Source organism: Anser cygnoides, chromosome 6, assembly GCF_040182565.1.
Source record: "Anser cygnoides isolate HZ-2024a breed goose chromosome 6, Taihu_goose_T2T_genome, whole genome shotgun sequence".
Lineage (NCBI taxonomy): Eukaryota > Metazoa > Chordata > Aves > Anseriformes > Anatidae > Anser > Anser cygnoides.
In genome coordinates this window covers 2,996,833-3,012,485 of record NC_089878.1, presented here as the reverse complement: position 1 = coordinate 3,012,485, position 15,653 = coordinate 2,996,833, and the positions used below count along the sequence as shown (strand labels likewise).

The 15,653-nt window shown below is 36.1% G+C and overlaps 1 protein-coding gene across 19 annotated transcripts in view; it reads right to left on the bottom strand.

Annotated features, from left to right (window-relative positions):
* RFTN2 (raftlin family member 2) overlaps positions 1-15,653 on the bottom strand; it is a 90,862-nt gene that overhangs the window by 61,456 nt on the left and 13,753 nt on the right. For 18 of the 19 annotated variants that reach the window (XR_007161161.2, XR_010832565.1, XR_010832566.1 and 15 more), the window contains 7 exons: positions 13,422-13,562; positions 9,316-9,407; positions 7,058-7,112; positions 4,352-4,427; positions 2,208-2,335; positions 1,389-1,460; positions 356-403 (listed from right to left, as the gene is read on the bottom strand). Coding sequence is in view for 15 of the 19 variants with exons in the window: in XM_066999950.1 (XP_066856051.1) it covers positions 356-403; positions 1,389-1,460; positions 2,208-2,335; positions 4,352-4,427; positions 7,058-7,112; positions 9,316-9,407; positions 13,422-13,562 (612 nt within the window). In the remaining 4 variants the exon portion in view is untranslated. Of the gene's footprint in view, positions 1-355; positions 404-1,388; positions 1,461-2,207; positions 2,336-4,351; positions 4,428-7,057; positions 7,113-9,302; positions 9,408-13,421; positions 13,563-15,062; positions 15,601-15,653 lie in introns of those variants that run through there. The other variant, XM_066999952.1, reaches the window with a different exon arrangement.

The following is a 15,653-nucleotide window of genomic DNA, read 5'->3' as shown; positions in this document are numbered from 1 at the left end:
AGTCACATATTGTACAGTTATAATTTGCTTACAAAAATGTTATACAAAAAAACCTTTTTGATAATTTAACACAAACTTCTTCGGAAGAAGAGGGGAAGCAGATGATTTCTTTACAAGAAGTTTTTGCTTAATGTTTCAGTAAATGCTATTTTATGCCTTCTATTGTACCAGAAACGTTGCAGATGCATTGATAAAATATAGCTATTTATTTCACCAACATTGTAAATAGTGGGAAATTTCATATTAGCATTTGATTTGAAGAAAAAAACTACTGAAAAAAAATGGATGACCACATCCTATCTTTAAACTAGATGCAAACTAATGGTAAAATGGTGCAACTGTGAACTGTATTTACCTGTGGAACAGACCACTGCCACTGACCTGGAAGACACTGTGTTGGTGCCTAAACTCAGACAGAAGATATTACTTATATAATCAAAAACATGCACAGAGATACACCTTCCCAACAAACTAGATTCAAAATCATCCCAAATCCTCATTCAAATCTTAATTAAGAAGAACTAATGATTTTCATAAACCCCCAAATAATTCAAGAACATAATTTTGTCTACTTCCATTCAGCCTCTGAGCTGGGCATTTCATTGGTTCTAAAATAACGAAGCATCTATAAAATGTGGCTAAGTAAGAAAATATACAAAATGCAGTTAACTTTCCAATACACATGAAGCATGCTGCAGAAGTTCAGCAGTGGGCCAACAAGACAGTTAGGGAACTGAAGAACAGACATACCAGGATACTGACAGAACTGGGTTTGTTCAGCTTCAAAAAGGATGAAGGTGGGAGGGTATAGCTATCACTGGCTACAACTACCTAATGGGCGGGCATTAATATGACCAAGCCAGACTCATCAGAGGTGTTCAGAGCACAAGAGTTAATGGACAAATGCTGAACTTGAACATTTCTACTCAGACACAAGGAGGAAAAGAAATTAAAACAAAATAAAAAAACCAAATCTTTTACCAGGAGAAGGATCAATTATTGGAAGAGTCTGTCGAGAGAGGTTGTAGAATCTCCATCAGAGATTTTAAAAATTCAACTGGACAAATTCCTGAGACACCTGACCTAACCAACACTGCTCTGAGCAGGAGTTTGGCTTAGAATGATTAAAAAAAAAAAAAAGAATGGTACTAAGACAGTTGTCTGGCAACAAAGAAAAAATAATTTATTCCATTTCCATGTAATTAGACAGGTAGGTAGAAATCATATACTAGTGAAAAATCATCTTCAATAAAGTTAAAATCTGTTTTAAGCAGCTATTTTGAACAGTCTATTTTTTAAGAATAAACGGAACTGGGACAGCATTGCAAACAAAAACTGCATGTCTGGAAGGAGTATCAACACTCTGAAAGTAATTTTCAAACAGATACCTGATAATGATAAGTAGGAGGCTGATAAACCGGTTGAGCTACCATCACAGGTGAGCTGGACACAGAGCGTGACTTTAAGACAAAAAAGTTACAAGTCAATGCAGCAATTTCATAAATTGTCACTCCTTTAACTTATCTTAAATACTATATGCTGAACCACCTCCCCTGCCTTTTGAAAATGCATTTACTAGGTTTTAACTTTCATTTAGGTTCTTCAAGACCACTGCTTCCCGGGGGCCTACACAATAAATGAAGCAATATGGCCAATCTAAGTTGTCACTGACATATTCCTATCCTCTCCACAGCCCCAGACGTTATCTTCCCTTTTCCAATTCCCTTCCTTCCACCAACCCCAGCACTTGTATGATTTGGCAGTGAGACAGTTCAAGGAACTAAACCAGCTGGAAATCTGTTTGTTGTGGGGGACCAGTTGAGGGTCAGCTAAACACCAGCAAAATAAAGGGGGCCAACTGCACCAAACCCACTGAAGTCAAACAATTAATCTACTACATTCTTCCTCCTATAATAAGCAGTACTCCTAGCATAGTACTGACTATAAGATTACTTTGTTCATCTAGCAGTATGTTCTCCTTTCACCCTCAACATAGCAGCTATTGCAGCCGAATAATAAACGAAGCCAATCAAGGGTCATGAGCACCAAAGGCTCCTCAGTATTAGTAAAAAAAAAACAAAAACAAAAAAAAAATTTAAATATCAAACATAAGGCATAGCTGGAGAAACCAGAAGCAGGAGGGAATTAGAAACGCTGCACACATCCTTGTCCATAGAAAAGCATGTATACAAAAATCTGTTACTTACTGGCCATGGCTGTGGAACAGAAGCAACTTCAGGAGTATGAAAGTAAGCCACGCCATTATGGTAAATATAAGGATATCCACTTGAAGTAGTCAAGTACATTGTACCAGATTCAGGTATTACAGTAGAACCTGAAAGTGAGTTAACAGTAATTTTTGTTTGTTTGTTTGTTTGTTTTAGTGTGAAGGTCATAAAAAAGGAGGGAAGATCATTTCTGATCTTCAAAGAATCAAAACACCCAAAAGAACGAACATGGGACTGCATGTGCCTAGTGTCACCTCAACTCCCTCTAAGAGAATCACAGGATGATGCCAGAGGTAATTTGGAAGGGCTACAGAATATAATGTGTATCAATTACTCAACACAACTAGAACGTGATGTACAGCAGTACTTGAATTTTGAACCCTGATTTTTACCCGCTTCTGGAATAGACAGTAGATATATATATATACCTAAGACATATACCTAAAAAAGAAGATTGCTTTTCTTTCATTCCTACTGCCTTAAATTGAAGTTTAAGAGATCCATAACACTGGATTAGTTGAGCTGGAAAAGACAATGATAAATGAGACTACCAAAGGAATGGTTTCTTCAATTCTGCTGAATACAATACAGCTGCAGCCTTACAGTGACTCTGCAAGTCTAGACTTGCACAAGCCTCCAAATGAGCAAACTATCCTAACAACTAAGGTTAGTAGGCTGAACATGAGAGCAGAAAAACTGAAATCAAATACCAGGATATATATCCAGATGCCAATATGGTCTTGTATCACACTTTGAATCTAGACACATTGAGCACAAGAGTCAGGAGAAGGAAGCAACAAAAGTCTGGCAATGCAACTGATGAAGTCCAAGTCAAAGATGAAAAGGAAAACAAAGCACAACAAAAACAAACAAAAACCCCTCCACCAACAATTAAAAAAATACAAACAAATGTAAACCCTCAACAATGGCTGAGCAAAGACCATGCAGAATAATTTCTGGAGAAAATTTATTCTGCAGAATAAAGAATTCCACTTCCCCTGGGCAAATGCTACCCTACAAATTTAAAAGGGAGAAGGGCATACCTACGCATATGGAGGGAGAAGAGAGAAATCTCCTGTCTTGAGTGAAAGTATGCCTACAGCAACAGTGGTAATGCACATATGAACTACTTCTCATCAATAAAATGACAAACTAAAGAAAAAAAACTAAAGAAAACTTTAGAATTCAACTGAAATTATTCTGAGTATTGTCCTCAAATGGAAGAAAAATATACTTAATTTGCTGCTGCATTCCTAAAGTAAAATATTTTACATCTCTGATACATAGCCTTTACTGAGGAATAACAAAATAGCATGTCTGGCTACATCAAAAAAACCTGTCGGATCTCATCTTAAATGGTATGATTTAATCTTTTTCAATGTACTATGGAAATAAAACTGTCCTTGGCAGAAGCGGAGGGCATCTTCTCTGATTGTAGATTGTACTCTGAAGTCAGTACAATGGAAAGGTCTCCCCCAGAAGAACATCTTAACAGCATACTTGCCCAAGATAAAGACTAGTTATCTGACAAAGGTGGCTCATCAACAGTCCTCTTACGCAAGTGTTCGGCCTAGACAGTTCTTTGTCAGAGAAGGAACCCCTAGCATCTATGTCTTTATTGCACAGCAGAGAACTGTCATAACTGAGTGGAGACTGAAACCACCTACTCTTTATTGTGTCTGCTGAAGAAAGCAAAGTGCAACGGTTCTGATGGATTTTGCTAATATAAATAAATGATTAGTGACAACCCAATCAGTGAACCAGCAAAACCTGCTTTGTGTTGTAGAATCTATGAGGACTGATTCTTTCTTTTAAGTGTTTAGACTTGACATTGTGTCTGGCAACTGAGATAAAAATTTCCATTCAGCTTGCTCCTACATAGATAATCTTTTCCAAGACAGTCACTAATACATTAAGAGATAAAATAACTCAAGATCATCAATCCCAGACACTCCAAATCTGGACATTTCCACTAGTATCTATTTACTTCCGGTGTTAACTACTCTGAGTCTGTTCTGTCCACAGCATTAATGCAATGCATGACCAGGCACTTCTTGCTTAGAAACTAAAATGACTAATGACACTTACATACATAATAGAGAAAGGCAAGTGAAAATACATACGAGGAATCCGTATTTGTTGCTTTCTTATTGCTGGACCAATATTCAACTTCTTATCCTTATAACTAAGCTTTTTAGCCTAGAATTAAAAAAAAAAAAAAGGCATTCAGTATTTTTATTTTCTACATAAATCTAAGGACCCAAGAATCAAAAAACAAAGGCAGGCAAGCTACTTAGGGTTTCACCCTCCACTGCTTTTTATTTACAGTGCCTCTCAATAAAACAAGAACTACACTAGATCCTTTTTTATCTTATCCTTATACTTCACATACACAAAAGCAATTATTAGTAATTTCAAATATTACTTACTTCTTATGGAGCCTCTTGAGTAACAGATACCTATTTTTTTTTTGAGGTTTTACCCTTCTCCTCATACAATCATTTTTTTACTACTTTTACAAAGCCATTGTGTACAGAAATGGGTAACTGCAAATATAAATATTAAATTTCATTTTTTCATGATCATGATGTTATTTTACCTAGAATTACTTATTGCTGTCGTCTTTTGTAATAAGCCCAGAACATAAAACATGCTTTTATTTTATATGAGGCTGTCTTAAACCTTCCTTATATCCAGGGCAACAAAACATAAAAGCACACCAAAACTGATATCCTAGTAAGGTTAAACTATAGCAGAAGAACTAAAAAAAGTGCTAGGTACAGACAAGTAAAGTTGTTTTTTCCAATAGCTATACCACCACACGACAGCGCAAATTCTTCAGTGTCAAAGCTGTAATTTTTCCAGTAAGGAGGTAATAGTTTACTTATTAAAGAAGATTATAGACAGAAATAGAAATTACATCCAACAGATGAACAACAGTTAAGTAATGAAAATATTTTCTTCATTTGAGCCCTACTTAGTGAAATAACTGAACACCTATGCATAATACAAAGTCCCACATAAAGACTTGAAAGTTAGGAAAAGGCTAAACTTTTTTTTTCTTAATTTTCGTGTTCATAAAAAAGGATTATCTATTGCAAACATACCTACCTAGCTTATTAACCATTGAGCAACTCCTGGAAAATTGATGCAAGTTTCAGTCAAACTGCATTCCACCACAGACAACAGAAGATGAACCTTCCCAATGTAATATATTTCATCGATGTGATCTATCACAATTTAGGCTGTTTTTTTAATGTATGACTTCCTCAGTTAAGAGAAATACCTAATCTGTGCGAATTTCTTCAGAGTGTTTAATACAGCACTGCATGAAAAGTTACCTGCAATGCTAAAGAAAATTAAATTAACAGGAAAAGCTGTGATGATGAAAAAATGAATACAGAAAGATGGGAAGAGGTAGTATTAGATGCCATAAAATATGACTGGAAAGAGGATTCCAGTGAAACTCCTCACGGTCTGTTTTTAAGACTAATTCAATTTAATACACTGCAAAAAGTGTAAGACTGCAAAACAGAAAAAGAAATTTCTGAAGACGTTACTGATGATAGAAAAGTAGGATGCAAAAATAAATGCAAATGACTATCAGAGCGCCATATAAATGCAAAGAAATCCAATAGTATAAAATAAAAGATCATTCATTTAAGGCATAATAAATTATTAAAGTTTGGAAACTCCACTAAAGATGTCTGAAAAAAAAAAGAGATCCTAATTGATCTTAAGATGAATAACAGTGGGATGCAGAAGTGAAAAAGGTGATGTTATTGTACGACATCTACATCAAAGCACTTCCAGCAGACAAAAAGCTTAGTCTCATTCAGTGGAAAAACACCACTAAGACTTCACTGGAATAGCCTTTCAGTTACAGGCAAAAGTCCTACACCATTTTCACGACGGTAATAAGTACCCTTGGAGTTCTTCTAGTTCACAGAAAGAAAACAATAAAAACTGGGGAAAAAACAGGTGTTCCTCTCTGTGTACTCTTTTGTCTCCACACGACCATGCTTTTTGAAAATACCCCAAAAGATTTCTTTTAAAATGTCCCAACTTTTAACTTGAATTTGAGCACATGAATTTTCAACAAAGCCCCAGTATTTTAATACTTTATTTTTTGCATTTGGCAGAGGACATTGTGCAGGGAGAGGAAAAAAAGAAAAATAGTATCCAAGGCTTCCTAAATCTCTCAGTACCTTCACAGGTATGGATACCAACCAACTGACCTACCCAAAATATTCCATCCAGAGAATGGAACACATGTTTACGAAGTAAGAAGTGAAGAGCTAATATCCAGCTGAACAGTTAACCCAGTCTCAAGGGAGGTTCTAGAGGGAACATCAAAACAGTAATGCAGCTAAGCAGAGAAGCAACCATTATGTGACATAAAATAAAATTACCATTTAAGACTTCAAGTGAATTTAATTATTTCTGAAAAGAGTTACATCAGTTCTGACAATCAAATATAAAAATAAAATAAAAGAAAGCAGTTGTCTTTCCTAACTCCCCACAAGATTTTGACAGCAATGGATTTTCCAGTAAAGCAAGAGAAAGCAATTGTAAAGGAGAAAGAGTAATCAGAATGCATTAGAAAAACAGTCCTTAAGGAGCAAAGGTAGAACAAGAAAGTAAACACTGTATGTCAAAGTAAAACGTTCTACTAGGAAGTGGCAGCTCCTTTCCCTGGTTCAACAAGATATTGGTATAAAGACATAGTGACCAATCTTAACAGATATACAAATCCACAGTAGCAAACTCAAAAGACTAATGTGAAACGAATTATTTAAGAGAGAATCATAATGGGGAATATTACTTACCTCTTGTAGTATCTTCTGTGCATCTTCCTGAGTTTCAAAAGTAATGAAGCCATACCTAAACAAAAAGAGAGCTATGTCTCTGAAGTTCATATTTTCATACATTGTACATCAATACTTTACATCCGGTAGAAATGCCAACAGAAAGTAAATTACTAGAAAAAAATCAGCCATGTAGAAATGAGACTAGTACCAACCGTAATCTTCATTTGTTAATATAATAATCCTTACTCTAGTCTTTCTAATATGTTTAAGTAGATGGTCATACGTTATTGTTTACATGCAGTGAATGAGTAGCTCAAATAAACAGCTAGGCAAAACCTGCTGCATTATCTGTTACACAGTGAATGTCTTTAGTTCCTTCTTTTTTTAACAAAGAGATTTTGATTTGAAGCTCTCACTTGTTATGAGTACCCAAGATGAGACATTTGGATTTTTTTTTTTTTATTATTATTAACTGTGTATGCTCCACACTTCCATAGTCACTGCCCAGTACGTTAAATAGAGTTCTCAGAAAAATCAGCAATGCACAGATGGTGTCTACCTGTGAATTATTCTTGTCAGTCTTGACATGACTAACATTAAACAACAGTTTTGTGGTGCACTCGAGGATGAAGTATTCTCACATTTCACAACATATCTCTTTCACCACATCTCTTAACTGCTGCAACAAATCAGGCTTTCTATAAAGAACTCCTACTGTACCAAACCCCCTCAATTAATTCCCAGAGAAATCTATGCTACTGAATGTGGTATTGTCTGAGCAAAAATAAGTATCTGATCATAAAATTAAAATCTGTACCACAACGTGTACGTACAATTTGTGTGTTTTTTTTTTTTTTTTTCCCAAAAAATGAACTTCAACTTTCAGAATTTCAACTAATGGTTTTGGGTGCGTAATTTCTAAGGTTCATGGCTCATTTCCCAAGTTCAGACTTCAGAAAATACTGAGAAGGCCTCTGTCATTCCAGTCAGCATATCAGAACTTCCAATACAAAATACCAAACTTTCTGAGCATTTCTATGCTTATGTGAGTACAGAGGCTCTGACCACCCATACTGTAAAATCCATGAGCTTTTGCTACATTGCCTTCTCTAACCAAATTTGGAAACATTTTTAAAACCAAAGACTACAGAAGCTAGTTCCCTAGCTGGGGACCTTACCTACAGAGCTTCTTCATTCTGTGTGCTATCTGGACAATAAACTAATTACATGTACTGAATCCCATAGAGTAAGTTTCTTAAATCACTTGTCAACTACAAGCAATAAAGCTTGTGCTTGGATTTCAGTAGAAATCCCAAATATCACCATAAGATTCTTTCCCAACATCTTTAGTTTTTATATGGATGTGTGTCAAATTGTCAAATACTTCTTGGAATTTAGTGAAAGGACAGGAGACTTCATGACAGATCTGGGACCAGGATCATGCAAGTGTACTCTATGCTATTATGACCTTCAGCTCCGCGAGTGATTTGCTGACCAATGTTACCTACTGACAGCACTAAAATTAGGAGATTCAGACCACACAACATCCTACTCAGAAGAAAACTTCTCAACTAAGAAAATAACAAGTATAAATTGTCATGCATATTCCTTTTTGTCTCAGCCCTCTTTCCACCCTTCTGTTGCAGTACAGTTCCCCACTTTACTGTCCTTCACCATCCCTTATGTTTAAACAAGTACTTTACTGCCCAGTCTGAATCTTTCTCTGTATTTATTCTTTGGCATTTTTCTCTTTACTGACTTCTAGTCTTAGTTCCCTTTTCTGCAATCATGATTCATTCTCAGATTTGTCCCGCGTTCTTGTTTGAAAAATCTTCACAAAATAATCCTGGTTCTTGCGCTGTACTCCAGCACAACGAGGTACATCTTGCCTCCTCCTCTGTCCTCAGGTTCCTTTCCACACTGGCTCTCAGCAATAAAAATTATGTATTTTTAACAGATAATCCAAAAAAGGGTAATATGATTAAATTATTATTAAAAAACAACAGAAAGGATCACGATTTTTCTGTCTTGTTATACACAGCTTCATCTTATAATAACATGACCACAGGGTTTTTGAGTTATGCAAGTCACAAAGCCATTTATATGCTGATATTAGAGAACAAGAGCAGATTTGTGCATACATGGAATATTTCGGGCTACCAATTTCATGTATTAATAAGGTTCTGAGCTATGAAAATTTTAATAGAATTCACTGTAGTCAGGCAACTTTCTGTTATATTTTCAATTCATAGAGCATGCTTACTTACTATACCAACCCCTTTGATATTCCAGCTCTGTCATTTACTATCTTCACCTCTCTCACACAGCCATACTGAGCAAAAAGCTTCCTCAGGTCATTTTCATTAGTCTAGTAAAATAAATTAAGAGGAGGGAAAGAAAGGAAAGAAGGAAAGAAGGAAAGAAGGAAAGAAGGAAAGAAGGAAAGAAGGAAAGAAGGAAAGAAGGAAAGAAGGAAAGAAGGAAAGAAGGAAAGAAGGAAAGAAGGAAAGAAGGAAAGAAGGAAAGAAGGAAAGAAGGAAAGAAGGAAAGAAGGAAAGAAGGAAAGAAGGAAAGAAGGAAAGAAGGAAAGAAGGAAAGAAGGAAAGAAGGAAAGAAGGAAAGAAAGAAGAGCTTATTTGTGTAGTTATTCAAGGAATATTTCCATAAGACTTTTAAAGGATATACTTTGAACAAAGTTTGCCACAAACTGATTATAACCCTGGATTAAATGACAAAAGAATAAGCAGGAACATGTGACTCAAAGCAAGAGAACAGCATCACTATTTAATAACTGCCTTTTCATATTCAGCAATAACACTAGAAAACCACTAAAATATTAAAATGTTTTATTGGATTTACATAACAATCCCTTTACAGGTATGATCACTGAAGACAGTTAACAATATGTGACTTTTATATATATATACATATATATATATATTATACACATTATGTATTAGAGTACTGTTTACAATATGAAACAAATCACATTCTCAAAATCAACAGCAGACTGTGTTGGCTTTCATAATGTATATATGGATATATGTGTGTATATGTATACACATACATATATACACACACATATACAGATACGCTGTGGGAACTCCCCAGCATAAACTAAGCAAGAAACTTTTGATAGAAAATGCTCTAAATACTGTTCCCTTCTAATCTGAGTACACATGGAGGAAAACAAGTTCCTAGCAAATGCACACACTTAAGCTATGTGAACACTTGTCTCCCTTCTATTAATTAGTTTTCCTTAACAGTGTTAACATAAATAAATACGATGCCCTAAACACCACATTTCGGAATTGAAAGTTTTGTTCTGCACAGTCCTTTGTTAATACAATACCTAATGCTGTCAAGAAGTGTGCTTATATACACGGATTTTTATCCACTTCAGGTAATTTCTGTATTCATCTATAGTTGTCATTATTTTTAAGGATGTATACAAGAAGTGCTATTTTACCTCTAAGTAAATAACTTCTGTTGCTTTTAAGAGTATGCATGCAATTTAGCAAAAATCTCCTCTTACATATCGGAGGCTTAACTGAGTTTGAGAAGGAAAAAGAATGTAAAACAAAAGAAACCAAAGCTGTAATTTAAATAACTTTCATAACTGACAAGAATATGAAGCTAACACTTTTTGAATAATTCTACTCTCAAGATGTATTTTACAAAAAGAAATAATGTAGTTTGCAGCAATCTTTAAGACCAGAGAGCATTTATGGCAGAAGACTTACCTCCCTCACTATTCCAAGCATTCTGCCATTAACACATTGGAAAATAGTCACTCTGAAAGCATGGGGAGGAATGACAGATAGGAGTGCACTGAATAGGCAGGAAATAAGCTTTGTTCAGTAATTGTCTTCTCCTTGGAAAATTCCTGCACCAGTTCCTGAGCAACAATGCACCATCGAAAGGTTAATAAATTACTGAGTGGCATCCAGAACCATTCTCCTGAATAGATGATCATGTTTTGCACTTAAGTAGAAATATGAAAGTCTGTTTATGTAGGAAAATAAATCCATTCAAACAACTGATAGCATATGCTGTAGAACCATTTTATATAAGCTGAAGTGTTCTCACATTCTTAAATGATGAAAAACCCAAAGAGTAAAAAAAAAAAAAAGACTGATTTTAAGATGTGCCTTTCCCTTAAAACTTTCTCCAATGAACACCAGAACTTAACCGCTTAGAAACTGAAGCTGTACAGATAAAACTTCACATTTCTGTATGAACATTTCCATTTCTAGCAGACTGTTTCTTTTAAGCTCCATGTTATGTGCAGCTCAGCTGCTTCACAAAATTGAGAAAAAGAACCTGTGATAAAGTAGCTGAAGGCTAAAATACACTAAAACCAGCTGAAGAGTCCTAAGACTGTGATCGGTGCAGAAACTTATACTGAACACCTGAAAGACGTGAAGGATGTATACACAACACTGCAAGCTTCAAAAGCTAAAAGATTAATAAAAGATAAAAGATTTATCTGTGGAGAATTGTATTGAAAAAGAATAAAAGAGAAACCCTGTTCTAAGATTCACAGTACCGTTTACGAGTACCTGGATCAACACGGTATCTGTAAGTTTGCTAGAGACACCTTCAGGACTGATGTTTCCATGCTCCTGACAGGACCAAGGCACTTGACAGATTCTGACGAAAGGCTAATGTAAGCCTACAGTATGTCAAAGATGACACCATTGAAGAGAGACCCCTCCAGACTGGATCAAAAGATACACAGCTGTAACTTCTATTATTGAACTGTTTGTCCAAGTTTAAGAAGCCAGATGTTTCCTCTTATAAATAGGAACCACTGCTATGGCAACAGACCAAATGAAGTGTCCAATAAAATGATAAAAGAGCTTGCTGGAAAGCAAATAATCTGTGTGTGCAAGCATCCATTTTTCACAAAAACAGCTAAATAAAGAGCTTTATATTTTTTTCCAGCAAACTTGAAAAAACAAAATATTGTTTTTACTGAAATCATAGCAAAGAGCAATCTGAGACTGACAGATAAATATCCTATGATTTGAAAAGGAATTTAAGACTCTACTTAGTATCTGAGCCACAATGAATGGAAAGGTAGCTGAAAAGTCTACATAGGTTTCATTCTCTCCAATTCCTTTCCAAACAAAATATATCTTCTTCTGTTTTCCAGATACAAACACATTGTATTCCTCTGCCACTGAGACTAACTAATATTCATAACAGATTTTGACTAATCAGTTACTGAATCAAAGTCATGAGACCTTTCAAAATGTACAATAAATGACAATAACAAGAATACTGGTAAGTTATATGCAAAAATGTTTTAACCTTTTAAATTGCAGTGAAGACAGAACAGACAGATCTTTTTACAGCCCTAGTAATTTGCTTACTATTAATGCAAAGTTACTGTGCCTCTTTGCTAAGGCCCAAATATACAGAAGGCCTTGTACAGCTTCTCTTGAACTATAAGCACCTCCATCTGAATTGTCTTGGACAAATGAGTCAGGAGATCCTGGAAGTTCTTGTATTATTATCCAAGATAGTCTGAATACATTGTCATTCTTCCTCCTCTTCATCTGAGTCAATGCTTAAAAGGTCCTCAGCCTAGGAGGAGCGAGGCAGAGAAGATACTGTTGGTGAAAGCAACATTTAAGTTGTGGAAACAACATCTAAGTAGACCGAGACTGCTTCACAAAAGTCAATGAGAAACTCATCGTCTAAAGTGGTAAGAAAGAAATATGACAGCAGCTGTTGTAAAGGTCTGGTGTATATCCTTCTATGAATGTTCAAAATGGCTGAAGAATGTAAGAATGGCCTGATACTCACTGATATTTGAAGTTTTTTATGGCATATGCAAAGGCACAAGCATTTTAAGAGTTCAAATCAATACTGTAAAGTGCCCAGAGAAGCTTTACTGTATGTTTTAAAACAAATACTTGCTTTCAAGAAAATGACTGCAATAGATGAAGAATACTGTCACCATAGCTCCTTCTTTTGTATGATCTCAAAGTAAAGTGCTAGAGGAACTGAAGATACTGACGACTGCTGTGTGCAAGCTATAACACTGAGCTTACAGTTTAATAAATTACACTAAATGTTATATTTAATTTAAAATTTACATACTATAGTATCTGCTTATTACAAACGCTACCTTCTTTGAAAAAAAAAATATCTGAAGAACCAGCATGACAAAAGCTTCTAGCAGCTGGGTACAGAAGTTCATGCAACTTTGTAGCACAGTTAGGTACATCAAGGTTCAAAACTTTATTCACTGCTGTTCATTTGAACTTTATAGTGAAAGGCATTTATCACCTGAATAAATACACATACTTCTCTTATTGTTTTTTATAGGTTATAAAATATCATTTAGTAGCAAAATTAGGAAAAAAAATACCTTAAAATCAATTCCACCTACAAAGATGCGATTTGGAGTAACTGTCCCAAATCTTGGAGCACCGGTTGAATTATTTAATGGCACTGGTAACACAGTGTTGGGAGTTGAAGGTGAAGATTCTGTTTGCGTCTGATTTGCAGCCTGTTGATTGAAAAAAAAAATAATCAAAGATTTACAACAGCTTACATAGTACAAGCTACTAAGAGAAGAAATTCTAAACAGAAAATACAGAATTTTTGGTAGGCACAGCAAATGCTGAACAGTTGAACATTTAGCACATTTATTTTTATTCTGAATCCAACCTTATAAAGTATTTATATATAAGCTTAGTTTTAAGCCATTCCATAACATCTTAAATCAACTACAATCTGACATTTCACTTACACTTAAATATCTTACACAAATTGGTATTTAGGATCTAATCCCCAAATCCTTTTGTTTGTGTGTGTGTGTATGCGCAGAGCACCCTGCTGTATGAATCCCAAATTATTTATTCTATTTTGGAGATGAATTTATATTAATTAGAAGTCCCTGAATTTATGCCTTTTATAGCAACAACCTTTTAAGTCAACAGCTTCAAACTGCACTCTTTCTCTCACACATACATGACTCTTCCTCACGGAGTCTCTGGATCACCACCTGTACTGCATGGACACAAACATCTCCATTAATACCCTTAGCCCTTTGTTATGGAGCACAGTCTGCTTCACACGGTAAGATTTGAGACTAGTCTTCCCTGATGGGACATTAAAAAAATAATAATAATGTACTGAAGATTAGTCATCTATCACATACTAAACTCATCAGTCTCTGGTAAACAGTGGTAGCATGGATAACACTACTTTCTGCTTGTCACCAAGTCTCTCTCTTCACAAACTGTTATAGTACAAAGAGTCAGAGCAAGCTCTCCTAAACTCTTTCTGTATCTTGTTTTAGCTGTACTGGTTATAATACTCACATGTCAAAAACAATTATAATCCCCACAGACCCAAAGGCTGGGAAGAAGATGGAAGATGGAAGAAGATTTTCTGTCAAGAACAACTTCTGAAGTATGAACAGGTTTCTTTCTTCACCTCTTACATGAAATACAACATTCTATTTCATAATTAGGTGCAGAACCAAAATATCAGAATTTAACTATTTAACTACAAGGTAAGACATAACATTCGACTCCACATGCATAAGTCTTACCTTTTCTTCCTAAATTTTACTTTCCAACACAAATTTCAAGAGTTTTAAGTCTTATACAAAGAAAAAAACAAAACAAAGAACCCAAATGGAAGAAATGAGGCGTTAAACACACCAGTTGTGAACTCCCAAGAGAGTAAAAAAACCCCTAACATTTGAAAATCTTAAAATCTTTATTCTGATAGTCATCTCAAGCAATTTCTCCTCTCTTTAATGCCATTGTAGCAGTAAGAAAACAGGATCAAAAAGGATTTGTGTGCTAATTTAATGTGATGATTATTTGTGTTTTTAAACTACTTTTATCATGCGATTTGTTTAGAACAGTGTGCATGTGTAAATTTGTCAGTACTTTTACGTCTTTAGTGTTTGACAACTGCTCCTTTACCAGTATCAACAGTTTTTCATTTTTACGTTGAAAACCAAATACTACATGGGCCTGGTGATTAATCCCACCTTCCAACTTTGACTCGCCTCTTTTTACCACTCCTATCCCGTAACATCAGAAATCAGACATCAACCTCTCCCAGTGATTTACGATTTTACTTCTGTGGCTCTACAGGCCTTCAAAACATGGTCATCCTTAACTGCACTGGGACACGCAAGGGGGCTGAGTTTTAATGCAACGCCGGGGGCTGTTCAACACAGAAAGCGAGTGGGATGGCCAGAAGCTCTGACACTTCTGCTGAGGAGAAAAGCTGAAGGGCTGAACTGCCCAGACCGCCATGTCCTGTGGCATAAAAGAGAACTATACAGAACGTAAACTATACAGAGGCTCTGCCGCCTCGGGTGGGTCAGGTCTTCCAAGCGCTTATGTCTAGACGTCATGGCAGGGGGCTGCCTCACCAGCCCGCAGCCACCTCAGCGCGCAAAATGGCGGCAGGCCGCAACCGGCGGCGGGGGCGCTTTGGCGGGAAGGGGCTGCCAACAGCCGGGCGGGGGCAGCCCCGTCCCTGTAGACGAGGCCACGGGGCGCAGAGCCGGGCCCTCGGCACCCGGCCCCCACGCCCGCCCCTCGGCGGAGCGGCTCCCTCGGCCTGGGCGGGC